The sequence below is a fragment of the Syzygium oleosum genome, unplaced genomic scaffold (assembly GCF_021117445.2).
Source record: "Syzygium oleosum isolate NSW1041296 unplaced genomic scaffold, Sole_v2.1 Sole_v2.21, whole genome shotgun sequence".
Lineage (NCBI taxonomy): Eukaryota > Viridiplantae > Streptophyta > Magnoliopsida > Myrtales > Myrtaceae > Syzygium > Syzygium oleosum.
The window spans coordinates 4,290,429-4,316,182 of NW_026607505.1; the positions used below are offsets into that span (position 1 = coordinate 4,290,429).

The 25,754-nt window shown below is 41.4% G+C and overlaps 4 protein-coding genes across 10 annotated transcripts in view; 2 read left to right on the plus strand and 2 right to left on the minus strand.

Annotated features, from left to right (window-relative positions):
* Nucleotides 1-366: 366 nt before the first annotated feature.
* Nucleotides 367-3,946, minus strand: LOC115671342 ((S)-coclaurine N-methyltransferase-like). 2 transcript variants are annotated; one of them, XM_030592888.2, is made up of 8 exons: nucleotides 3,614-3,946; nucleotides 2,973-3,081; nucleotides 2,364-2,588; nucleotides 2,104-2,203; nucleotides 1,906-2,016; nucleotides 1,698-1,781; nucleotides 995-1,053; nucleotides 367-836 (listed from the first exon to the last, which is right to left on the minus strand). In XM_030592888.2, exons 1-8 carry the CDS (start codon nucleotides 3,798-3,800, stop codon nucleotides 644-646), a joined length of 1,068 nt encoding a protein of 355 aa, XP_030448748.1. In that variant the 5' UTR covers nucleotides 3,801-3,946; the 3' UTR covers nucleotides 367-643. The 2 variants fall into 2 exon arrangements, with proteins under 2 accessions (XP_030448748.1, XP_056176911.1); XM_056320936.1 differs by lacking the exon at nucleotides 1,906-2,016.
* A 5,183-nt stretch (nucleotides 3,947-9,129) lies between these two features.
* Nucleotides 9,130-25,754, plus strand: part of LOC115671110 (protein PLASTID MOVEMENT IMPAIRED 1-RELATED 2) — a 49,547-nt gene continuing 32,922 nt past the window's right edge. Inside the window, exons 1-3 of one of the 3 annotated variants that reach the window (XM_056320925.1) lie at nucleotides 9,130-9,412; nucleotides 9,992-12,306; nucleotides 12,505-13,340. In XM_056320925.1, coding sequence (XP_056176900.1) covers nucleotides 10,016-12,306; nucleotides 12,505-13,340 — 3,127 coding nt within the window. In that variant the 5' untranslated portion in view covers nucleotides 9,130-9,412; nucleotides 9,992-10,015. Of the gene's footprint in view, nucleotides 9,413-9,991; nucleotides 12,307-12,504; nucleotides 13,790-25,754 lie in introns of those variants that run through there. The other 2 variants (XM_056320924.1, XM_030592589.2) reach the window with 2 other exon arrangements.
* LOC115671198 (probable WRKY transcription factor 50) lies at nucleotides 13,839-15,176 on the minus strand. 2 transcript variants are annotated; one of them, XM_030592688.2, is made up of 3 exons: nucleotides 14,835-15,176; nucleotides 14,528-14,669; nucleotides 13,839-14,277 (listed from the first exon to the last, which is right to left on the minus strand). In XM_030592688.2, the coding sequence occupies exons 1-3, from the start codon at nucleotides 15,052-15,054 to the stop codon at nucleotides 14,154-14,156; spliced, it is 486 nt and encodes a 161-aa protein (XP_030448548.1). In that variant the 5' UTR covers nucleotides 15,055-15,176; the 3' UTR covers nucleotides 13,839-14,153. The 2 variants fall into 2 exon arrangements, with proteins under 2 accessions (XP_030448548.1, XP_030448549.1); XM_030592689.2 differs by having other exon boundaries at nucleotides 14,528-14,666; nucleotides 14,835-15,170.
* On the plus strand, nucleotides 18,736-25,678 carry LOC115671339 (25S rRNA (cytosine-C(5))-methyltransferase NSUN5-like). Of its 3 annotated transcripts, XM_056320926.1 has the most exons (13): nucleotides 18,736-19,020; nucleotides 20,322-20,380; nucleotides 20,937-20,987; nucleotides 21,448-21,583; nucleotides 22,179-22,264; nucleotides 22,696-22,794; nucleotides 22,947-23,000; nucleotides 23,121-23,265; nucleotides 23,491-23,552; nucleotides 23,745-23,832; nucleotides 24,010-24,093; nucleotides 24,166-24,327; nucleotides 25,397-25,678. In XM_056320926.1, the coding sequence occupies exons 1-13, from the start codon at nucleotides 18,792-18,794 to the stop codon at nucleotides 25,618-25,620; spliced, it is 1,479 nt and encodes a 492-aa protein (XP_056176901.1). In that variant the 5' UTR covers nucleotides 18,736-18,791; the 3' UTR covers nucleotides 25,621-25,678. The 3 variants fall into 3 exon arrangements, with proteins under 3 accessions (XP_056176901.1, XP_056176902.1, XP_056176903.1); XM_056320927.1 differs by lacking the exon at nucleotides 23,491-23,552 and having other exon boundaries at nucleotides 23,121-23,288; XM_056320928.1 differs by lacking the exon at nucleotides 22,696-22,794.

Below are 25,754 nucleotides of genomic sequence, written 5' to 3' on the forward strand. Positions count from 1 at the left end.
AAGTGACAGAATTAATAGAATGATTCGACGATAAATTTTAAGACTTCCAGTGTATCAATTTCTCGAACGACCACAGAAAACCTTTCTCAAGCAACACCGCTAAATAAGTTGAAACTCTTCAAGTTTCACTAACGAGTGAACTCCTCAACACTGATCGGTGAATGGTGGCAACGACAGTTCTATCTTTCAACTCATCGAAACTCCATTGAGCCTGCTAATGAATAGCACTAGCAGTCCATAACCACAAAATGGCTACTGGTTGGATAATTGCTGGATATGGCCACAACTCGGTTTTTGCACGGATACTATCGGATGGCCGAAATCAATCGGATTTGCTCGGAATAGTGTCCTACACCGAGACTGGGATTCACAAAGAACATGGAACTAAGAACTCCATACATGTGCAGAACGCAAATACGGTTGATTCGCTATGTTCGACCGCTTCAAATCCCCTCCTACATAGTCATCAAGCAAAATAACAAGATCTGCCTGCAATTTATTCGGTTGCGAATCTAATTCATCTTGCAAAAAATGATAGAGAGTTCGTTATCATGTGCTGCCGAACCAGAATTATGCGCGTTGGCTTAGGCCTCGAGCTATCCTTAAACACGTACCCTTCAAAACGATGGAAAGACAAACAAACTCATTTCTTCTTAAACAGGAAAAGTGCTACCATCCACTCATCTCCGTTGTTGTATGCAAATAGTTCCGCAACAGAGATGAAGAATGTTCTCCAGTAGACGGTCCACTTGACAGCTAGTTCCTTGCCATAAGTACCCTCCATGATGGGCTTGATTGAAGCCAAATTCTTATCCATTCTCTTGAGCCATTCTTCACTGTACGGAGCAATATTTTTTTTAATCAAATGCGCACGAAAGGGACCAGTAGCATAAAAAATTTGCTTGGATTGGAAAATGGAGCTTGATTAATATTCAGAAACTTCTTAGCCACACCATCTATACATCATACATGATAATGGATGTCTTTCGTTTACCTCGTCTGTGCATAATGCTTCCCATTGACCAGCCAATGATTCACAACAGAAACGTCATCCTGCACATAATTCATTTGCATTTGACAGTATCATGTCTACAGTAGGTTGAGAGCCTTGTGTTTAGAGACTGAACTCAGCAGAGCCAATCAGCATTAACTTCAAAACTTCAAGTAACATTGCCCCAAAGAGAATATCAATGTCCACTAAGAATGGAGAGTAAATTAAGTTTCTCGCAAACAAAAGCAAACTAAGCCCCTGATCTATATAGCTCCTTTTATGCTGTTTCTTTTCTATTCTGTTTCAAGTCTCCTGAAAGGTCTAAGTGCTCTATTTCTTTTCTCATTATCTCCTTCTGTCTTTCTAGGTTTTCCTCAACCCTTTTAGCTCGAGGCTGATTAAGTTTCCGAGTGATTTATAATTTCTGAGAGATTATCCCTAGGATGGTGAAATGACAAGTTCAAAAGATTTGATGTTGATTTGTTCTCACAGATAGTAAGGACAAACACAAAGAATCTTTTGTCATGAACAGTTGTAGTTTCTATAGTATCACATCATCAGGTTCTTCAAAGGCTAATGTACGCAAAAGCTAAGAGATTCAGCTCAGAAACTCCTTTTTGCAAAATGGAAAACATCACCTGAAATTATCAGACCAGAGAACCAAAAAATCTGCCTAATTTCTAATATAGTAATGTGAAAAAATTACCTGAAAATAAAGGAGCAGGTTAGCTGAGGGCATTGTACCACCAGTGAAGAAGTATCTAGTAATCCAGTCATCTTCATTTACGTCCTGCAAGAGAATTAAAGGGTGAAAGTTCCTCTTCCTATGGGATGAAGGATTTCGACTTTATCCAAAAATGAGGATGGTGATCTTTTATCTCAGACAGAGACATCTAACTGAATTACAGTTGTACCTCAAAATGGTATGCAAATGCTTTATGGCAGAAATGATGAACAAAAAGAAGGCCATCCTCTTTCATCCAATTTGAAATTTTCTGGAGAAGATCCTTATAGTTCTTCATATGCTGCATTAAGAAAATTTAAAACGTTCTCCAATATTACTGTTAACATCTGATGTATCCAGCCACTAAAGTCAGCGAGAAAGGACAAACCTCAAACATCTCGATAGAGAATATTCGATCATATGAAGCTTCCATTTCATGTGTGCTGATATCAGCAACAATGATCTCTACATTCTGCAACTGAAGATTCCTATGAAAATTGGAGTAACAACTTTAGTCCATTCTCCTCAGTGCAGCAGATAGCCAGATCGAAAAATTGTTCATGTTGCAAAACATTTTACATCTCTTATATTATTCCCCAAAATTAACGTGCATTTAACAATGTATGGTGTCATAGACAACACCCATACCGGCACTGCTCTTCGATGTATGCTTTTTGTGTTGTCGAGTTGCAAATTCCCGTAATCTTGCAATTACTGTAATTTTGTGCTACATACAGAGTCAGTGAGCCCCATCCACATCCCACATCCAGAACTGTGTGGCCATCTTTCAACTGGGATCTCTCACAGTAGAGTTCCAGCATTGCCTTTTCAGCATCCTCCAAGGTCATCGACTTGTCGGTGAAATAACAGCAGCTGCACTAGTTCATACATGTAAAAGATCAGCCCATGAGGACTGAGAACACACGGACGGTTTCTTCGAAGTGGACTGTCCATCAACTCAAATTAATAATAAAAACTTAGTTTCAGGCTTGCAGCTGACTGACAGCAAGATACGGATATCTTTTGCAGGCGAACTTTATCTTATACTCAGTTCCTCCGTCACAGGACATCACTCTAAGTGAAGACCCATGTGCTCTGCATGTACATATAACTTAGCAAAGATTCTCTCTTCTGATTTCAAGAATACAAATTAAGAAGTGCCTTCAAGAGGTCTAGTTTGCCATGGCATTCTTACTTCTGGACAAGATTGTTTCTATATGAATCAATCGAGTCATATCCCTGGACAGAAAGAAGTACCTGTATTTGAGATGCTTGCCGAGCACTAGTTTGAAGAATGAAGTGGGAAGCTCATAATGCTGTTCCTTGGGCTTCTCCGTTGTGATAGCGATAGGCATCTCTTTCAGAGCTGCAAGGAATCGCGGAGTTTCGGACCCGGGATATGAACGGAGCAATTCATCAAACTTACCCCATACTATCAAACACACGAAGCAGCATACAGCAGTTCCAACCAATGTAAAGCTCAAAGTGCATCATCTCTTCCACAGAAGAGATCATGTACAAGATGAGATTATCAATAAAAAAAAAATTCCCCCTTTCATTCTTCTTGTGCTCCCTCTCATCTATCCCGCTATGACACGAATTTCATTATCAGTTTTACAAATTGCGGAGTTGAAACGACAGCAAGCGGCCAAACGAGAAAAAACTTGAAACTTGACCATCAGCGAACAAGTTGAGGCTGAAATTCGAAGAACGCGCAGGAACAGCACGAGCTAAAGCTCTGTTGAAAAAAAAAACTATAAACCGCTCATCGAACCGTCTCATCCATCATCAATCGAGTTCAATCATCTTATATCGAGCTCAATCGTTTCGTACAAGAATCACGAATCGAGCCGACGTGAGTGGCGATAGAGAGGGAGAGAGAGAGAGAGAGAGAGTACAGTGCGCGAAGTGGAGGAGGTCGGAGAGCTGCTGGTCGGCGGAAGGGCGGTAGCCGGAGCGGAGGCGGCCGGCCAGGAGCAGGCGGGTGAGCCGCCGGATGACGGCGTCGGGCAGGAGGTTGCGCTCGAGGGAGGCGAGCATCATCTTCACCGTCGCCTCGTACGGCACCTGCATCATCTTCTCCATTGCCCCCCCCCCTCTCTCCCTGGATGACGACGACGGCGACGGCGACGGCGGCGGCGACTGGTGGGGACTCCGTTCCTGTTTTTTCCGTCCAATCTGTTATCCGTACATAATGAAAATCCCGGGTCGATCGGGGCTTTGGATTCCCTGCGCGGGACTGAGACGTCCCTTTAATTCGAGACGGCGTGACGTGGCCTCGCCTCCTCCGCTCGTTTGCGCCGGAAATCCTTTTCCGGCCATGGGGCCGGCGGGGGCCGCAACCCCGTTAGTGTTGCGGGTCCCACACGCGGGTCCCACAAAGTCAAGGGTTGTCGTGCTGAAGCTCTGGTCTTTTGATCGGGTCCGAACATTTTCTCGTCGCCATATTCCTCGACAGCGGCGAGAAATTCCGAATTCCCGTTCGAAGCGGCACTCGTTTCTCGAAATACCCAAGAGCTTTATCACTTTGAACAGATAAGGAAAAATGGCACAAACGATTCATGAACTTTAGTTTAATGTGCAATTTGATCCATGAACTTTTAATTTATTCAAAGTAGTCCTTGAACTTTAGTTTAATATTCAATGTGGTTCATGAACTTTTAATTTATGCAATGCCGTCCCTGAACTTTTAGCACATGTTCGATATTCAAATTCATGAATAACATTGAACATTTTCATATAGTTCAGGGACTAAATTGATCATATATCAAAAGTGAAGAGACCACATTAAACAAATTAAAAGTTTAGGGACCACATTGAATATTAGGCTAAAGTTTAGGGAATACGTTAAACAAATTAAAAATTCAGGAATCAAATTGCATATTGAGCGAAAGTTCAAAGACTATTTGTGTCATTGTCCCGGCGAATAACCCCCGGCTTCAGAGTGTGAAAATAACGACGATTTACTGAACACACCGCCCCCTCTTCGGGGGCATTTTAGTTTGCAAACGGACATTTTTCTCGTGTTGCTCACATGCTCATCAAAAACATCAATAAGCCCCAAACTTGGCCTTACTTTAAAAAGCAAAATGAAAGGTTAGGGTTTTCTTCAGCATAGACCGAAAAGTTGGAGATCTAAGATTATTGTAGATGTGAGAGGAGAGCTGTAATGAGAACGTCGATGATAAAAGCGAACCTACAAGGCGCTTTCCCTACGTAGGAGAACTACAGGGTAGGTTCAATTGAGGTGGGTTTTTTTTTTTTTAAATTCAATTGAATGGTTTAGAGTTACAGTGGTTTTTGGACCAAAATACCCTGAGGAAAGGTGCTAAACGTGCACACGACGAGCGCATTTTCGTTCACCGGCCATTATTTTCAACAACGATTGGACCAAATTTATCAAATTTAGGGGGTAGTTTAGAAAAACAAATCAAGTATAAATGGAACTTTAACAAAGAAACGTGCCAATTTAGGGGGTTTTCAGTCGAAAGCGGCCAATTTTGAAATAGAATCATGTTCGAAGGAAACTTTGAGAAACGAGCACCACTTCCGAGGAGGGTAGTAGAATTTTCGCCTCACTATTTCATAATCGGTGTTAGAGAATTAGGGTCTGTTTGGCAACTTGCCAAATAGTGTTTGATTCTGTTCTTTTGTTCCTAGAATCAGTTTGGGAACAGAAATCCGTTTGTTAAAATTTTTGTGCCCGGGCACAATTTTACCAAAAATTGATCCCATAATCAGTTTTGGAACAGAATCAAGAATAAAAAAAAAAGTAGCTTCTTGATTCTGGGAACAAAAATGAGAATCAATTTTTTTTTCTTCTTCTTTTTTTTTATTTTTAATGTAGCTTCTAATGTCCGGCGCGAGGGCCACCCTCGCCGTATATGGCGAGATTAAAATATTTTAATAAAAAAATGTTATTAATAAAAAAAATATTTTACCGGACATGAAAAAAAAAATTTATTTTACCAGCCATGGCTAGCTACTAGGCCATGAAAAAAATATATATTATTAATAAAAAAATTTATCGGCCATGGCCGGCGACCAGGCCATGGCAAAAAAAAAGGAAAAAAATATTTTCAATAAAAATATTTTAATAAAAAAAATTATTAATAAAAAAATGTTAATAAAAAAAATATTTTACCGGCTATGGTCGGCTACCAGGCCATTGCAAAAAAAAATAAAAAAATATTTTCAATAAAAATATTTATAAAAAAAATATTTTACCGGTTATGGCCGGCGACCAGGCCATGGCAAAAAAAAAATAAAAAAATATTTTCAATAAAAATATTTTTTATTAAAATATTTTAATAAAAAAATATTTATAAAAAAATATTTTACCGGCCATGGCAAAAAAAAATAAAAAAAATATTATTAATAAAAAAAATTTACCGGCCATTGCCAAAAATAATAAAAAATTATTTTTTAATAAAAATATTATTAATAAAGAAATTTTTTACCGGCCATGGCAAAAAAAATAAAAAAATTATTTTTAATAAAAGTATTATTAATTAAAAAATATTTTACCGCCCATGGCCAAGGAGGAGAAGAAAAAAAGAAAAGAAATAAATATTAAAATATATAAATATATTATTAAAATATTATTAATAAAAAGAAATTTTATGCCGTTACCAAACACTTTTCTGCTCTTTTACTATTTCAGTAATAGAAATTTTGGGCCGTTACCAAACGTCTTTAAATACTCGGAATCGGTTAAGGCACGGAATTAAAAGAATCATTTCGACAGAATCGATTCCAGGCGCGGAATAGTTGCCAGTGCGCGGCCTTAGCAAGAGCAATAGTAAGTATATGGGAAAAGTGCCAAAAAAGTCCTAAACTTTTTGCATTTGCGCCAATTTAGTTCTAAACCTTTTTTTGGTGCCAATTCAGTTTTAAACCTTTTGTATTGGTGCCAATTTAGTCCTAAACCTTTTTTTGGTGCCAATTCAGTTCTAAACCTTTTTGTCTTTGTGCTAATTCAGTCCTTTCGGCTAATTTTGATCGGATTTTGCTGACGTGGACGCCGGTCGGGGCGACCGGATGGAGGATTGAGGGGGGGAGGGAAAAAAATAAATAAAATAAATAAAAATTCAAAAAATATTAAAATATTATTAAAATTTGTCCACGTCAGCGCTGGTGATCACTCGTCGGCCGGCCGGCGTCCACGTCATCAAAATCCGGCCAAAATTGACCGGAAGGACTGAATTGGCACAAAGACAAAAAGGTTTAGGACTGAATTGGCACCAATACAAAAAGTTTAGGACTGAATTGGCACTAAATAAAGGTTTAGGACTGAATTGGCACCAAATAAAGGTTTAGGACTAAATTGGCGCAAATACAGAAGATTTAGGACATTTTTTCCGTAAGTATCTCAAAGGATTGCTTAACTCCAATGTTGCGTAGTAAATAAATCTAGAAAGATACGAATAAACCATGAGCTCTGATACAAAGTGGAGTTTGTGCTCTAATATATGTAAGAATTTTGAGTAACTGCAATAATAGAGAGTATGGTTTGGAATGAACCGATTCAAAGACCTCAGAATACCTTCTAGCATCTCCAAGATGCTTGAAAACTCCAAATGAAATCAATTGGGCAAAAAATGTTCACAGTTTGGTCTTCCATGGAAACAAAGAGCAGACAAAAGGTGCCACATATGAGATGACGTCCAATAAAACACAATTATTTCCAAGTACTTATTTCTCATGAACAACATCGTTATGCGCGGTTTGAGCGATGCTTTACTTCTAAGGAAAACACCATGAAGACTTGCGGTTTTGAGAAGCCATACGAGGACATGAAATTGACATTCGAAAAAGCTTGATATTCGATGCGGAATTTGACATAAGCAACGTGCTTTTCACCACGTTGATAGTTATAGGCTATGGTTGTAAGTAAAAAAAAAAGCACATGTAAAGATGTTTAGAAAGAAGTTTTAGATGAGGACATGAAATTAGAGGTGATCGGTTTCAGGACAGTCCAGCTTGATTCCCGAATGTGCCAATGAAATCGGTGGCATGTTCTTTTATTTTTTTTGATTTGTCGTTATATTCTCTTGTTAAATCACATTTGCTTTTTGTTTAGCGGGTTAAGTGTAAGGTTGCCAATAGTTGAGGGGTAAAGTGCAGAGTGTTTCCTTATCCTTGTATTAATAGGCACCTAATGCTTTTCTACTAGATTATTAGTTTGAAGATGAGCACCTTCTTTAGATTAACAAGAACGATAAGAGCACCTTCTTTCCTAATCTTCTTTAATTTAAAGTTTAATTTTACTTCCAAGCATAAAATGGGCACACCCCTTTAACTCTCTCTGTCCATGACATCACCTTATGGGTCATATGTGCACATGCAATAAAATGTTAAGGAATCCAAATGCTTCAGAGAAGGGCAAACCCAAAGAGGTTAAAGCCAATCTTGAAAACACAAGCCTCGTGTTAAAAGGCGAAAAAAGGAAAAGTAGGAAGGGATTGAGTAATAAAGAGGTTATGTGAAAGGTAGAGAGATTATGTAAACCTCAAGCGAATCGGTCCGGTTCGGATGGTTCGGGTGGACGGTTTTACACATAGAATTGAGAACTAAACCGAAAATCACCAAGAATCAGACCGAGGCCCTAGAGAATTATCTAGAATCGGTCGGTTCCTGGTTTGGGCGGTTTCTTTTGCTCACCCCTATATAACTTGTCTCAAACAAGGATATGATGTAATTAACTTAGGGTCCAAAAAATGATTGTTTGAGAAAGAAAATATTTTCATCGTTCACGAAAATATTTATATTTAAATTGTCGTCGATAATAAAAATATTTTTCATTAGTTAATTATTTTAAGGGGTACAAATAATCATTTTTTTTTTGGAAAATACTTTCCAAATCATTCGATCTCCGCGAAACTAACGGAGCCTAATCTCAAATAAGGGCTCGAGCTCACTGACCAGTTTGCACGTGCGACTCTCATGCTTATTTCCTTTTTTTCTTTAATTATCTCACTGCTAATTTCGGCCGGAAAGCAATTTTGACCCGAATGTCCCGAATTTACCCAATTTGGAGGAACCTCGATTCCCTCATTATTCATCAGGGGCAATCCTGTTACTATTGTCGGTAAATTTTAACTAAACGATCTAAACATTCTTTTAAATTCTTAAGGAATGGAGCCTATTTTTAAAGCAATTATCCCTTGATCGCGGTAATTTTTCCTTAATCAATTGCAAAATTCACAATCATAGATTAGCGACCGGGCCTCAAATTTACCAATTTAACACGACTCATCCGACGGACGAGATTTTTTTCAATTACGAAATCGAACGGTCATGCCATGCGCACGGCGCGCCGATCCGGCGAGAGGGTCCACCGGAACTTTAGAATTTTGCCAACGCGCGCGCAAAAGACAAGAAGACGGGAAAAGCGCATTCATCAATTCCCCTTCACGCCTCGCCCGTGAAAATAAATAAATTTTCTCGGAAAAGTTGCAGCGGGGAGAAATGGGAGAGAAAATCGACGCTTTCCTCGAGTAAATACGCGCTAACTTAACTGATTTTCCTTTCTCGTTCCCGTCTTCTTCCTTTCTTCTCCTTCTTCTCCTTCTTCTTCTTCTGCTTCTTCCTCTTCCTTCGTCGGCGGGGCTCGCGAGGTCAACGTACTGCGGAGCCGCGCGCACTTGCCTCGGACATTTTCCGGTCGCCGCAAGCAAGGAATATCCTCGATCCAGGTACGCGCCGCGCCGCTCCGCTCCGGTCCCCTCCCTGAGCGATTTCTCCTCCGGCCGCGCGAGCCGGCCGTCGCGGCTGGATCGAAGTGCGCTCCGGTGCGAATCGCCGGCGCTTGACTTGGTCTCTCCTCTGTTTTTTTTTTTTTTGTGCCTTTTCTCCCTTGCTCGGATGTCTGGGATTCTCGATTTGCGCGCGTGCTGTGGAAGTTGTTGTGGATGTGATTCGGTTGCTGTGCTGTTCTTTGCTCGACGGAGGTGTTTGTTAAGTGCACGGAATGTGCTTGGAGAGTGGATGCGTTCTTTTTTTTCGTTTTTCTAGATTTTCCAGATTGTGTTGTCGTGTGAGGTACAGAGATGATGAGTAGATGATCTTCCTGCTTTGAAGTAACTTCGAGTGTAACGGCCTGCGTTTAAGTGAAGAGTGTTGTGCTTGTCTCTGTGCATTTTGCATTCGTATCGAAACATCGTTGATTTTGTCATGATCTGAGTGAGTTGCTGAAGCTTTTTATCAGTTTTTTTTGGACAAAGTGTTCTTAGCGAGTGGATACATGATGTGCTTCTTCCTCTAAAACGTTCCAGATTGTGTCGTCGCATGGTGGAGAGATGCTGGTGTCCGGACAGGAGTCTGGAAATGGGGCGAGCTCTATGAGTGCCAGCAATAGTCAGCTCTTGCACGATATTGAGGCGATAAGCAGAGCTTTGTATTTGCATGAAGCCACTCAAAAGCCTTTGATCTCCCCATCAACTGAATGTCCTGGAAAAGTTGGGTGCGTCAAACATAGATTGGTTGCAGAACCAGGAAATCGGGATGACAAGGGATCGAACAAGTTCAACAAATCTTTGTCGATGTGGAATTGGAAGAAACCCCTAAAAGCTCTGTCCCATCTTCGGGGCCAAAAGTTCGGATGCCTTTTCTTCCTTCACGTGCACTCTATCGAGGGTTTACCTGTAAATTTCGATGGTGTTGGTTTTTGCGTGGAATTCAAAAGGAAGGATGAGGTGTTGAAGTCCCGACCATCAAGGGTTCTTAGAGGAACTGCTGATTTTGATGATACTTTGATGCATAGATGTACTGTGTATTGCCATAAAAGTGGGCCTCTTAACTCGTGCAAGTATGAACCTAAGCTGTTCTCAGTTCATACTTATGTAATTGGAACTCCGGGGTTTGATGTTGGTGAGCATTGGGTTGATCTCACCAGGCTGCTGCCTCTGACTTGGGAAGAGTTGGATGGAGACGAAAGTTCGGGGAAGTGGACAACAAGTTTCAAACTTGCCGGCAAGGCTAAAGGTGCAACTCTGAATGTCAGTTTCGGTTTTTCACTGGTAAGCAGAGCTAATCTTGAGTCTCATGGTAATATGACTGTTTCAGAGCTCAAAAACTTGGCATATAGTAGGCCAAACACAGAGCAACATGATAGAGGATTTCCTCAGAATTGTTCAACTGAAAAGCTTCGGCGGAGTGGGAGCGTTCCAAGCGATTTAAACCATCCTTCTCTCCAATTTGCACAGCCTCTTGATGTTAAGATGGGACATGATGCCTTTGTTGATCCTGCTATAGAATTCTCCAAATCGATCCATTATCTCTATGAGAAACTTGATCAAGATATTTTGAGTGATAAATCAGGGTCGGATTTATCATCTGAGAATTTGAAGTCATTGAAAGCAAAATCTGATCTTTGTCCTGAGCCTGTTAGAGAACCTATAGATGATGAAGGAGATGACATGGACTTTGTTGTGATAGACCAGGGAATTGAAGTACCTCAAAGTAAACAGTTGAATCCTGTTCAAGTTAGCATTCATACTCAAGATTCTGCAACTGAAACCCTAAATAAGGATGAAACCCTCATATGCGACTTGCTCTATCTGGACGAGATGAAGTGTGATTTAGTGGACCACTTAACTGGTAGTACAACGGCCGGGCTTGTAATTGGTGATAATAAAATAGGAGAGCTAAGTGTACATGCAAAGCGGTCAGCTTTGGAAGTGGAGTCAACTTTTCTTGACGCGTTGATTTTGGACTCAGCTGACTTGGGTTCTTTGCCTGCTTCAGGTCACAGTAAGCGTAAGGAAAACTATATGGAGCTTAAATATAGTTATAAAGCAAACAAAAAGGGAACCCAATCTCTAAGTTGTGATGATATTAGCGAATTTGTGACTAGTGATTTCTTGCACATGCTGGAAAGCGAGCACAGTCTCTCAGGCTCAAATTTCAATGGCGAACCTGAGTCTCCCAGGGAACAACTCCTAAGAGAATTTGAAAGAGAAGCTTTCCTTTCTGGCAATTTTATACTAGGTTTTAATGCAACAGAGGAGTGGGCAAGATTTGGTTGTGGGGCTTCAGTTGGCTCTTCTTCTGAAGATAACTCTGAAGATTCTATTCTTGCTTCAGTTCTTCAAGATGCTGAAGAGGAATACGAGCGGTCAAGTCAGTCATTGAGGCACAGAAGAAAGATCAAAATGCTTGAAGATCTAGAGACCGAAATTTTAATGCGCGAGTGGGGGTTGGATGAGAAAGCCTTTCAGAATTCTCCTCGGTGTCCCTCTGGTGGCTTTGGCAGTCCAATTGAACTACCTCCACAGGAGCCAGTTGAGTCACCTTTGCTTGGAGAAGGTTTTGGTCCATCCATTCAGACTGGAGGAGGAGGTTTCTTGAGGACTATAATTCCCTCACTCTTTAGGAATGCAAAAAATGGCATGAACTTAATACTGCAAGTTTCTAGACCAGTTGTGCTACCTGCGAGAATGGGTTCTAGTAACATGAAGGTGCTCCAGCACCTTGCATCAATCGAAATCGAAAAGCTTTCTAAGCAGATCGATAAAGCCGTGCCTTTGAAGAACATTACTGGTACGACTCTGCAACAGGTAGCCTGTGAAGCTGCTCCTAAAACCATTCGGTATGATATGTCACGAACTTACTATCTTCCGCTTTTTTTTTTTTCCTTTGCTAATTACAGATACCAGCTCAATATGTTTCACTGTTGGTTCATTGGCTCTATAATTTTATGGTCCAATGATCATATAGTTTTCTATCTCTAGTTAATAATTGATAAAAAAATTCATCTCTTATTTTAAGTGTAAACTGTTTTTTGTAGCAGGCAGGCTCTTTTGCAGCACGAAACAGCATCGAGCCAAAATTCCAAGGAACAAGAGTGTACTTTGAGTTGTAATAACCCCGTCTCGGACTTGGTGTCTCTAGAAGATATTGTGCTCTTGGCCATGGATAAGATTGAAGCCCTAACAATTGAAGGTTTGAGAACTCAATGTGGGATGACAGATGAGGAGGCACCTTCAAGTATCATTCCACACTTTGAAATGCCTGCCTCTCAAAGAATGTATGCAAATTTTCATGAGCTTATGAGCTTGGAAGACGATGAATTTCACCTTTACGATGTTCAAAATAGTGACAGTGATGCTTATGGATTGATGGATTTCTCTGTAACTTTGGATGACTGGTTGAGGCTTGATGCTGGAGTTAGTATTGGAAACCTGGATGAAACTGGTGAGAGCACTAGAAAGATCCTGGTGGCCCATCATGCTAAGTGTGAGGACAGCTCCAGAGAGAAACTGATTGAAGACATACATCCCGGTGAAGCATCTGGTATGAGGAGCGGCCTTTTACGGAACAACCTCACTGTAGCCTTCAGGGTGCAGCTGAGGGACCCTCTTAGAAACTTTGAAGCTGTTGGTGATCCAATGCTTGCTCTGGTTCATGTAGAGAGAAGATATGTTCACCAAGACGTTTCAGAGAGGAGAAATGAGGACGAAGACGGCGGAATGCCCACAAGAGATGGAATGGCCATTTCTTCGTTTAGAATCATTGAACTCCATCTGGCAGGCGTAGACTCCGAACCAGGCAAGAAGCAATCATGGGGAACTACAAGGCAGCGACAATTGGGCGCCCGGTGGTTATTTGCAAGTGGTTTGGGTAAGGCTACTAAACAACCACTTGCGAAAAAGGCTACTAAACAACCACTTGCGAAATCAAAAGCTGCGGTGAAATCATTGCTAGGAGTGAAGACGAAGGGGCCACATGCAGATGTCTTGTGGAGCATCTCTCCTTGTCCTCATGGCATTGAAAGCAATTCTAAGAAGTCTGAACGACGAACCACGCATGTTCGAAATCCTGACGTCATCTTTCTAAATGAAAGCTCACGTTCAGCATCTTGTATTTGAGCAATTCTAATCTAATTGAAGTTTCCACTTGATGCATGCGATGATTTATCCATCCTTTGTGAAGAAGCGGATCATGTCATTTTGTATATATCTCCAGAGTGAGTTGGTCTACGAAACCGAAAAGCTGGTTTAGCTAGTTAAACACGACCGCGCACAATCTACATCGACAGATCTTTTGTTCCTGGCAGTGAAACTATTTTCGTACATCACATGTCATTTAGCTTTTGTTTTTCCTTGAGCTCGTAAGCGCCACTCGACACGATCTGCTAATTTATAGATATTGAAAAGGTACCCTACAATCGCTGCTGCAATAATTCTTTGTTACACTGCAAAAACAAGAGTTGCATACAGTACAAGACTATCAGTGACTCTCGAGCTCCATTCGGAAACAGCTCTTCGATTCTACATCAGCACGTACTTCAACATAACTTCACGAATGTGAGTCGCATACAGTACAAGACTATCAGTGACTCTCGAGCTCCTTTCAAAAACAGCTCTTCGATTCTACATCAGCACATACTTCAACCAAACTTCACAAATGTGAGCACGGCCTCCGCAATGTCTGCGACTAGAAGGGCCCTTGGTGATTATGGATGCCCTCGTAGGTCGTTATTACGTACCTCGGGTCGTCTCTGTCCCGTTCAACTCTCTTCTTTACCGGACATCCTTCCACTGAGCACCGATAGTAGTTCCTGCAGATCGTTCAAGAACGAAATCATTCGGCAAGAAGACAAACCGAACCCGTACATCAGTGCTTCAAAGACAGCTTTCTAGGTCAAGTCTCCGTTTGGTAACAGGAAAATGTTTTGGCTGACAGTATTTGAGCGAGGGAAATAAACAAATAAACACTAGAGCATTGGAATCAATTTGTTAAACTGTTCTTGTCATTTTCATTAGTGAAACAATGGGCAATACCGCAATCCAACTCAAGGCAAGAACTACCTCGGATTCGGACTGTTCTTCACCATCTTCTTTCCATACTTCCTCCACTTGAAACCATCATCTAGTATCTCGACCTCGGATTTCGTCTTGAAGGCGAACCTTTCTTTAACTTCCTTCTTCTCCTTTCCGCCTTCGGCACCTGCTAGTCGCATACGCAAACTCTCTCAGGTGCGAGTCAGCTGAAGCAATGAATGTATGCAGTGCAGACAAACTCAGTGATTTTCTACATGCGTAGGAACCCTGAACACTAGCATCGAGTCGATAACCAAAAGAGAGAACGAGATGCGACGTCGGAATGGATATTTACGTCCACTGGGGCCGTCCGGGTTGCTGCTGGATCCGATGGAATCGTCAACTTCATTGGACTGATAAAAATAACTATTCGCCGGCGCCCCGTGGACCATGGACGCCGGATCATCGCCCAACCACTCATCGATCTTTAGGAACTCCGAGAGCTCGAAATCGGACTGGTCGTTGAAGTCCATGTCCGCCGAGTCCGGCGACTGGAAATTAGTACTATCGGACATTCTAGCGACGGCGACGGCAACGGCAAGAAGAGCACGCTCCTCACAATCTCATGCGTCTGTGGAGTGGAAGCGTCATCGGCGCAACACTTTATACCAAGCTTTCGAGTTCTTATCTAGTAAGGCTGCTTCTCACGAGCTTCCTTCGATGATGTAGGAAACTTCAACGTTAATTCTCAGTTGAAATGGGCACCCAAATGCGATACTGCAGGCCCCACCAGAGAAAAACAAAGGAGAAGAAAAAGGGTCCTGGCTCGTTAAGGACAAAATGGAGAGGACGAAATTTGTGGGGCTTACCAAGGATGACTTGTGGTTTAGACTTGACGCACAAGTTCTTGTGTGAACTTAGTTCGAGGGTCTCGTGCGAAGACCAACCCCTTCTCAACGGGAAAGAATTGGAGTCAACTATGACTACGACGCCTTGTGAGAGACCCTCAAGCATTCTCCTTGCATTCATCCACCATCTGAAAAATGCATATCTAGGAGGCTTTCTTGGCAACTGCTAGGGCCTAAGGGCATTCTATTCTAGTACACTTGTTCTCGGAGAATCCCGGCGCATGAACCGTCTTCGATCTTGAATACGATCCGAAGGTGTCACGAAATACTATTGCGTGTGATCCGCACTAGTGTGAACGTTCTGTCGAATTGAATCATTTCGCATCTCGAGAAATTTCGCATCTCGAGAAACAAATACGACAGGTAAATGAAAAGTAACCCAAGTAAACACGACAGCTAAATGGAAAATAGCCTTGTCGTGTTTCACACGCCTTTCATTGTGATTGTTTTTGACAGATGGGTACTGATGTGTTCTAGAAGGAAGAGTACTGTAAGAAACATCTTTTTTATGAAAGATAAGACTTGCTTTAGTAGCTCATAATGTTTATTTATGGGTCAGCAACCTCTTTCATCTGCTCGTTCACACCTGATGAGCTATGGAGCTTTGGCGTCACCCCATCTGAGAAAAGAAAGAATAATACAGCCCAAGCTTTTTCCCATATTGGATCAGGGTTTCTTGATCAAGATAAGTATATGATGGTATAATGGATTACCTCATTGGTCGGTCATAAAGGAGGTCAAATGAGAGGTCAAGTCAACTTAATAAAAATAAAAAAAAACATATATGTAGATTCAATGGACAGGAATTGGAATTCAATTATCAAATTGCTCGAGTCATCATTTTCTTTCATTATCATATTGTACTAAGATGCTCTTGCCTTTTATTCTAACAGCTCATGGCCCGATGGCTACATGGCAGACGCCTTTCTTGCCCAAGATGCAATAAAAAGCACATCGTTTGGTAAAATCCAAAATAATTTACTTAACCGGATAGTGTTGATCGAGTAAGATCGCTAGGCGAGAAACCGGAAGAGTAAAACACGGTCGCTTTTCCTCTCCATATCAACGGATTGATCGAGTAAGATTGCTAGGCGAGAAACCGGAAGAATAAAACATGGTCGCTTTTCCTCTCCATATCAACGGATTTGAACTGCCATTCGAGTCGATCTAACTCCCGAATCGGTACCAACCCTGTTGAATGGAAAATCTCCAAGGGACAGGAACAAAGCATGCGTCTTCGTGACTTCATTTTTCTTGAGTCAGCAAGCGAGGAGGGCTATCTGATGGTTGACTGAGAAGTTGTGAGGAAGCTTCTATTGTCCGAGCCAAGCCTTGCTGGATCGTCGTATTGGCCCACCTTTTGAAAACGAAAGAGATAGGAAGCGGAAGAACCGAATATCGTCTGGAAGTAATCTTTATTCCTCAGTTATTACGGGATGACACTATTTCATCAGGTCGTCGTCAAATTCAACCGGTCGCCAAGGGTACTTAGGAGCACCGTACTGTCGCAATTAGCTTGATTATGATGGTAATGGTGGATATTAGCTATCTGTCAAAATCAAGAGGGATTCCCTATGCAGCAATGAGTGATGATGAAACCTTAGAGCTTCTTCCTGGAACCCTGCTTCGTATGCATTCTCGCCAGACGATGTGGTAATTCTTGTTTCGGACCCACTTTCGTCGTCACTAGAATCGACCGCGGTTTGGAAAGTGCGGGTCTCAAATGGAGTCCACATGATTTAATGGTGGTAATCATATAGAGTGCATGAAACCCAAGCCATGCTTTCAGTTTGTTGGCTCGGCAAGGCGAGACTAAGAGAGTCACCCGGATGGCAAGTGCCTTTTGTCTTTTTCGCTTAACATCTGGACAGCAATCAACGCGGATGGGTCTGGACTGTATTGAACGACACGGATATGGGAAAAAGTACCAAAGAAGTCGTAAACGTATTGTATTAGTATCAATTCAATCCTAAACTTTTTAATTGGATCAATTTAGTTCTAAATCTTTTCATATTGGTACCAATTCAATCCATCCAACTAATTAAGTCGGAAATTGCTGACGTGGACACCGACCATCTTATGTGGCACAGTCAACGCTGACATGGACATTTTTATAATCATTTTTTTGAAAATTTTTCTTTATTTTTCTTCCATGGCCATAAAATACGAGGGCTAGCCTTGCCTGAGCAAGGGTTGCCCTTGCCAAATCTGGCGAGGCCGATCCTCGCCGGCCATGGTCTGTACTGGTATAGGCCATGGAAAAAAAAGAAAGAAAAGAAAGGAAGAAAAAAAGGGAAAAAATTATTATGAAAATGTCAATGTCAGCATCAGCCATGCCACGTAGAATGATTGGCATCCATGTTAGCAATTTTCGGCTTAAATTAGCCGGATAGACTGAATTGGTACTAATGTGCAAAAATTTAGGATTAAATTAGTCTAATTGAAAGGTTTAAGACTGAATTGGTACCAATGCAATATGTTTAAAATCTTTTTATTACTTTTCCCCATGAATATTATAGTTGGATGACTATCGCTTGTATTTGAAATTGCAAAGACCTCTTTGCTCATAGATCAGTAATATTAAATTTAGCACGCCTAAGGCGGCTTGAAAAGGTTCAGTAGTGGACCGTACCCCATGGCGTGTGTTGTCATTTGTCTACTCACAAAGTGGACCACGATGATCCTATTTAGTTCCATTCTTGGCAACTTCAATTTGTTAAAGGCCATTTTAGAAGCTTCGAAACCCTTTTATATTAAACTTGAGCGTGGAACCAAATTCTAAGTTCAACTTGGAAAGCGATAGTGTATACATTTCGTATCCCGACACTTCATCTCACAGCAAGATCCGTCATGATGGTGCGACCTTGATGCCAAATTGAATACGTCCGAGTTATAAGTATAGTCGAAACGGAAAAAGAAATATATAAAAAACGAAAGTAACATTGTAAGGGCATATCCTAAATTGGCAGACCGTCCTTTCATTGTCGGTCTCTCTCTCTCTCGATTATGTTGGTACCGGTCGCGATTTGAGTTAACAGCCGTGACATGGCGGTGATCTAGACGAGATTTGGGACGGCGGACCCCGTGCGGGATCGATCTAATTATGTTCACCCCAATTATGAGCAGCGTTATTAGGCAAAAAAATAATAAGAAGTGGGCCCAACCTTTCGTCGCGGCCCATCTTGGCCCAATAACTATCCCAACTAAGCTATGGGATGTCGTCCTAGAGCCAAATGGGCCCAAAACGAGGCCCTGCTCGGCCCACTAACTAGCCCAACGAAGCCATAGGATGTCGTTCCGGAGCCAAATGGGCCCAAAACGGCGCTCGCTCTTCTTCTTCTGCGTTTCAGTTGAGACTGCGCCTCTTCTCTTCTCTTCTCTCCGAGCTGCTCCGACGGCGAGCGATGCGCCCGTCCGCCCCGTCAGCGGCCGCCAATAAGGCGGACATCCGGCGGCTGAGCAACGCCGAGCGCTCGGCCTACTTCGCGCGCAGGGAGGCGGCGAAGGTGTTGCGGTGCGTCCTGCAGGGCGACGCTCGGCGGCGGGCCGTCGGCTCCGTCAAGTCGCTCGTCTACAGCCCCTCCGTCAGGAACAAGCGAGCCACTTTCGCCTTGGTGTGCCAAACGCTCAAGCGTAAGATATTTAGATTTACGCGCGGTGCATTCGTGAGCTCTTGATTCCGTCTTGCTTCTCTCGTATGGAAGGCTGCGTTTCGAAAGCCGTTGCCTGCTGGAGTTGGCTTAGTTTTTGTTCCGGCGGTAGAGTTTGTCTCGAGTGATTGAGATTGATTTTGTATGATGGTTTTACGTTCTCTACTGGTGCTGAAATTTATGATTTGGTGATGGTATTTCCATGATTTACGGCAAGTGGTAGCTGCGTTCTGTTTAATATTTGGAATGGACCATCATATGGTGTTACCAGCATTATGATATTGTCGAAAGTGACGAGGTCGCATGGTTTGGAAATGCTTGATTTTGGTCGAAACCAAAACTTAGAAATTTCAATGGATGATGAATTCTGTGCAATCGAAATGAAGCTTCAAAGTCTCATTTGAAATAGAAGCCACGGGGGATGTCTCTGTTTGTAAGGTGTTGAATGACGGAGTGGGAGAGTGATGATGATAGCTGAAGTAGAAGAGAAGCCCCGCTGATTCTACTTATGGAAATCCCTTGTCCTTGGATCAGCCCATTGCCATTTCACTTTCTGCTTGGCAGTTAGTCAAGTGGCAGTTTGAACTGGCACGTCCCACATGTGGCATTGTGAGAGGATGGAAATGAATCCACCGTTCTTCTAGATTGATCCAAGGCAGATGTAGTTTGAGTTTAGAAAGTCAAAACCCAGATAAGCACTTCCATTTGGGCCAAAAACATCCTTCACTGCTCAGCATCTTTTGCTGAAGTAGCTTTCTGTAAAAGAAGAGCCACCCTTTGAAATATATAAGCAAAATTGTTCTTAAATAGCTGCAAATTGGAAACCTTCTGGATCTGATAAAAAAATGCATCTTGATTAATTATGTAGTGCATGGATTGTTTTAAAGAAGATACTTTCGATTGAAAATCCATTTCTTGCTTACTTTTCTGATTTATGTGATCTCGACATTGTGTAACTGGCCGCTGGCTCAGATTTAAGACGTCATTGATTTAGTAGGCTGTATCAATTGCTCTAGTTCCGTTTTTCTCCACTTTTCTTTTTGTTCAGTTCTTTGTTTTATTCCATTTCCTCCATGTGGTGCAACTTTTGTGTAATTATTGCTTTTGAGTTGCAAAATTAGTACTAATGGAGTATATATCTACTGGCTATTTTCAATATGCTTTTTAACTCAATATTCCTCATGATGCACGCTAACAACAAATTAGATTAGAGTCTTCTGTCAAACATTTGGCTTCATCCCTTGCTTTTTCAATAGAATGATCTTTTATCTGATGCTGTCTCAGATCTTCCTATTATAAAGAAGATCTTGGAGGATGCTCACATTGTAAATAGCAAGTGGAAGGTAAAATTATCCATTCACTTGTATGCCTACTCATGTAACGAAATGAATTTCTTCTTGCGATATGAGGATGAGATAATTTAAAGTTTTCTTTGACTCTGTCTATCAGTTATATTTGCTAATATACTTACTTATTGTTGCTTTGAAATATTCAATGACGACTCAATAAGTTGCAAGTTCCACTTCTCACTATAGTATACTGTCGGAAGAGAATAATGCTAGAGATACTTAGACTCATATATCGAATGGATTTACTAGATGAATATGATAGATTCCTGTTGAGTGCTTAAATGGGCCCACAAACATAAATAATTACTTATGTTTACCACATCATTTAGTAAACTCATCTAGGATATGGGTCTTAATATCTTTAGCATTTCTTGTCAAAAAAGTGTTCTCGGGAAACTTTTGTAATCTTCAGATGAGTATCTCTTGCATTGGTTCTTTAGATGTGGGAAGTGTCTGGTTTTTGATAGGACGTGCCAAATTTCCAGCTTATCCAGCTATTGCTTAATAACTTGGCTTGCACATTTTATGTTCTCTACTTTTGCTCTTGCAGAGAAAAGAAGACTTGCTTTTCATAGCGACATACGACGTTCTCTTTGGTCAAGTAGGTCATTAACTTTCCTTAGACTCAAGAGTGCATCGTGTTTCAGTATTCTCACTGCATCGGGCTAGCTTATGCTTACTGTATCCTGGACAATAGTTCAAGTTTTTTTTTCTCTTTAATTTGTATGGTGAATGAAATGCTAGGGCTTTTCCAGTGTGAACACTTAGCAGTAATCTAAGGAGTTGGGACCGTTAAAAAGCAAGAAGCACATCATTCTTTATGTCTCCTCCCATATTTAGAAACTAATGATAAAGTGTTTTTTCACCAAGTAGACAAGTGTATTAGTTAGGGCTAGTATATCAAACCTATTATATGGGCTCTTCTTACATGCAGCTTGTGGTTGTAGGGAGGTGCTTGTTGCTTCAGGGATTGGCATAAATATATGGTCATTGAATTTGGTCCATTTGGTAATGATTTACTATTAACTGCAGCTGATTTGCAAGAGTACTCTGTGCTGCAGGCAAAGCAGTCAACTGGTGATGCGGAGGAATTTATCATCCACCATAAAATTAAGTTGCAGTCAGCTTTAGAACAATTGTTATCGAGAAAGAAAGTCAATGGTGTAGATGAATTGACAGCCCTTTATCAAAAAGGAGGTCTATATTCGTTCCTCTTTTAGCTTTATTGGATTCCATTCTTTCATTTTGAGGCAGAGCTTAATCATGCTTGTGTTGCAAAATTCTCAGAATTTGTCCATTTAAACTATTTTGCGCTGTTTTTTAAAATCCTACAACCCCCAACACACGCAGGCAGTTTTTTTCTTTAGTTCCATTCTGAGAACTCAATGTAAGTTCAATGTAGCACAGAAATGACACATTAATATGAAATGGACTTGATCATTAGATTAAATAGGATGGTCGTTTAATTTATTTAAATCAGTGATTTGGGGATCTATTATTTCCACATATTTTGTTTGAATAATGAGTTTTAGGGACTATCAATTAGAGAACTCTTAAAAGAAAGGAACTTGTACTTGAACGCAGCTACTTTCAAGTCTTGCTTTTAGTTGGATGGTCATATGGCCGTGGTGTTTCTGACGGAGGGAATTGTGCTGCCTTTCTGCCTATATGTCCTATCCTTTTATAAATCTGAACTAGTCACCAATTTCATTTCAGTTGTTGAATAAGATATGCAAATAACACCTACTAGACTGTGATGTTCATGTAATGCAGCTTCTGATTTCTCATGCAGATACTCCTAAACCGCGATACGTTAGAGTGAATACTCTGAAATTGGAAACTAGATCTGCAATGCTTGAATTGGGAAAGCTAACTAAGGTATTTTGCTAGTGTGAATTCTTATTGGATCCATTGCATGCCCGAGTACATCATGTGTGCATGAAATAACTATAAAGTGGACGAGAAGAAGATTTTAACTGGGGAATCTGCAACTTAGAAGAACAGAGACAAATGGGTGTTGGTCTTCTTGATCCCTCCATTTTAAGTACTGTGTCACCTTTGATTGACAATTCTATTAGTTAACAACCTGTACTGTTAATGATTTTGAATGCTGTGTAACCTTGAATTTACAGTATGTCCACCCTCTGATGCTTTTTGATGCATTAGTATTTCCCAATTAAGTGATGGACAAGATCTCAATGACACCATGGTGTGTTCTAAGAATGGAGTTTGCATGCTGTTCCTTTAAATTTTGAGTTTTCATTGGCTATGTACTGAAAGTTAATGGGATTTATTCTTGTGTTACATAGGTTCAAAAGGATAACCTGCTTCCTGACCTGCTTATTCTGCCGGCCGGTACTGATTTGCATGATCATCCTCTTGTCTTGAACGGAAGTGTCTTTATGCAAGTAGGTGTCAGGAAAAATTACACTTCAGCTGCTGTCATGATGTGGTTCTAGTGTGTTTTATCTAATATTTAGTTTGATGGATGTTCCATGTGTTTTATCCAATGTTGAGTTTGGTGGAGAGAGATGTTTATTTTGAATATCTAATTTTGCAGGGTAAAGCAAGCTGTATGGTTGCAGCAGCCCTTTGTCCTGAGCCAGGCTGGGTGGTGAGTTGCTTTTTGCTACTGTTTCTAATGTTCTCTCTCTGAGGTCTACTTTAATCTCAATGAAGATACCTTGCCATTTTTCCTGAAATGGTTCACATATTTGATCCTCCTTTTCCAAAGGTTCTTGATGCTTGTTCTGCACCTGGAAACAAAACTGTCCATTTAGCTGCTCTCATGAGGGATAAAGGAAAGATTGTAGCTTGTGAACTCAATAAGCAGAGAGTTCACCGTTTAGAAGATACTATCAGGCTCTCTGGCGCTTCCAGTATCCTTTTGCCCCGATTACCAGTATTTCGGCATCTACTGACACCTAGATTGTATGCATCTGTTTGTATTTTATTTACAACTGGTGCGTTGTCTTAACATTGGGAACATTGGTTTAACCTGCTTGAGAACATTGGTGATTCACTTTTGCATTCTTGGGTTCTTCTCTTTGTCATGTAAGTATTTAGACTATTGTCCGCTTATTGTGAGCCTTGATAGCTGCTAGACATCCATGTAGTCCACGGAGATTTTTTAAATTTGACCCCAAGCGTTCACCCATACAACAAGGTAAAGAATCATGACATGTATTCCATGGTATTCTTGGTTTAACTGCACATGTTTTCGTGGTGCTTTGCAACCGTCATTTATGGAACCTCACCCCCAGAAAATTATTATTTCCATTTCTTCAGGGGGGGTGGGGTGGGTTGTCTGTCTTTCCTGTGCTTTTCTACACATAGTCACGAGAGTTCACGTTTGCAGGTCCGAGCAATTCTTTTAGATCCGTCCTGCTCGGGATCTGGGACATCTACTGAGAGATTGGATCATCTGCTTCCTTCTTACACAACCGGTAATTATCCATTATTTATTCAAGAGTTTTATTTTAAATAGTATCCCATGGCTTTCTGTTTTCAGGAGTTAATGACTACTATCCATGTCTCGTATCATATATATCATATCTGTGCATCTTTTGCATATTACTATATTAATAATGTCCAAAACCCATTGATATGTCTGGGTTATCCAGGTCATGCAGCTGATGGTACAGAAATAGCGAGGCTCAATAAACTTGCAGCTTTTCAGAAGAAGGCCCTGACACATGCATTATCTTGTAAGGTTGCTGATCGATTCTAAGACCATTAGTAATGCAGCGGAAGGATCTCATGTATTTTTCTCTGTACAGTTCCAGCTGTAGAAAGAGTCGTTTATAGTACGTGCTCCGTCCACCAGATTGAAAACGAAGATGTAGTACAGTCTATCCTCCCTCTTGCTGCATCTCATGGGTTTCGCCTGGCAGCTCCCTTACCCCAGTGGACTCACCGTGGTCTTCCAGTTTTCGAAGGCGGTAAGTGCTGTGTCATTTGATTTTAGCCTTCAGGAGGACTCTTTCTTTGCTCGCTTTAAAAGGGCCTAATACCCAAAAAAACCCCAAACTTTAGTCTTTGTCCCAATTATATTCTAAACTTTTTTTTGTCTCATAAAAAATCCCAAACTTTTACTTTTGTCCCAAATCTACCACCGTTAACTTTTCCGTCCAATATTACCGTTAATAATTATTTTTTATTTTTTCGAATTTTTTTTATTTTTTTTTATTTTTTCTTTTCTTTTCTTTTTCCTTTCCTTTTTTTTTTTTTTTTCCCTTCACCTTCAACCTCTGGCCGGTCGCCGGTGCGGCGACCGGCCAGAGGGGGGGCTGGCGAGGCTCAACCTCGCTGGTGTTGGGCGAGGTCGATCTCGCCCGCCCCCGGCGAGGTTCGTCCTCGCCGTGCACTTCGCCAGTGGCCGGCGGGACCGAGCCCTCGCCGGGGGCGGGCGAGGCCGACCTTGCCCAACGCCAACGAGGTTGAGCCTCGCCCGCCCTTGGCAAGGTTCGTCCTCGCCATGGCTAGCAAGGCTTGGTCCCGCCGGCTAGTGGCGAGGTCGAGCCTCGCCGCGGCCGGTGAGGACGAGGCCGGCGGGACTGAGCCCTCGCCAGCGTTGGGCGAGGCCGACCTCGTCGGCGTTGGGCGAGGCCGAGCCTCGCTAGCCATGGCGAGGACGAACCTCGCCAGGGGCGGGCGAGGCCGACCTTGCCCAACGCAGGCGAGGCTCGACGCCGGCCAGAGGTTGAAGGTGAAGGGGAAAAAAAAAGAAAAGGAAAGGAAAAAGAAAAGAAAAGAAAAAATCAAAAAATAAAAAATTTTTAAAAAATAAAAAATAATATTAAAATAATTATTAACAGTAATATTGGACGGAAAAGTTAACGGTGGTAGATTTGGGACAAAAGTAAAAGTTTGGGGTTTTTTATGAGACAAAAAAAAGTTTAGGATATAATTGGGACAAAGGCTAAAGTTTGGGTTTTTTTTTGGGTATTAGGCCCTTTAAAAGTCGGTCTCGGCCTTTGCCTCCTGAATCACTGTTCCCTTGTCATGCAGCTGAAAAGTTGCTGCGGACCGATCCCGTAGAGGACAAAGAGGGTTTTTTCATTGCACTGTTTGTCAAAGAACATGTCGACAGGCACCGAGGAATTCAATCTGGATTGTCTACTCAGAAAACCAACAGGAGAGTCTCCGGTTCGACAAAGAAGAGATTTGTAACGGGTACTAAATTGTCCAGGTTGCTTTTTTACTCATCAGGAATGCAGACTAAAACTACTTGAGAATCGTCATGATATTTGCCTTTCTTGGTATTCTAATTGCATGTCATTTGATCGGTTCCACTGCGAGTCCTATAGAGAGCATCTAAAACTTGATTGAGCAAATCGATCGGTCTTGACGAGTCCTTGAAAAATAT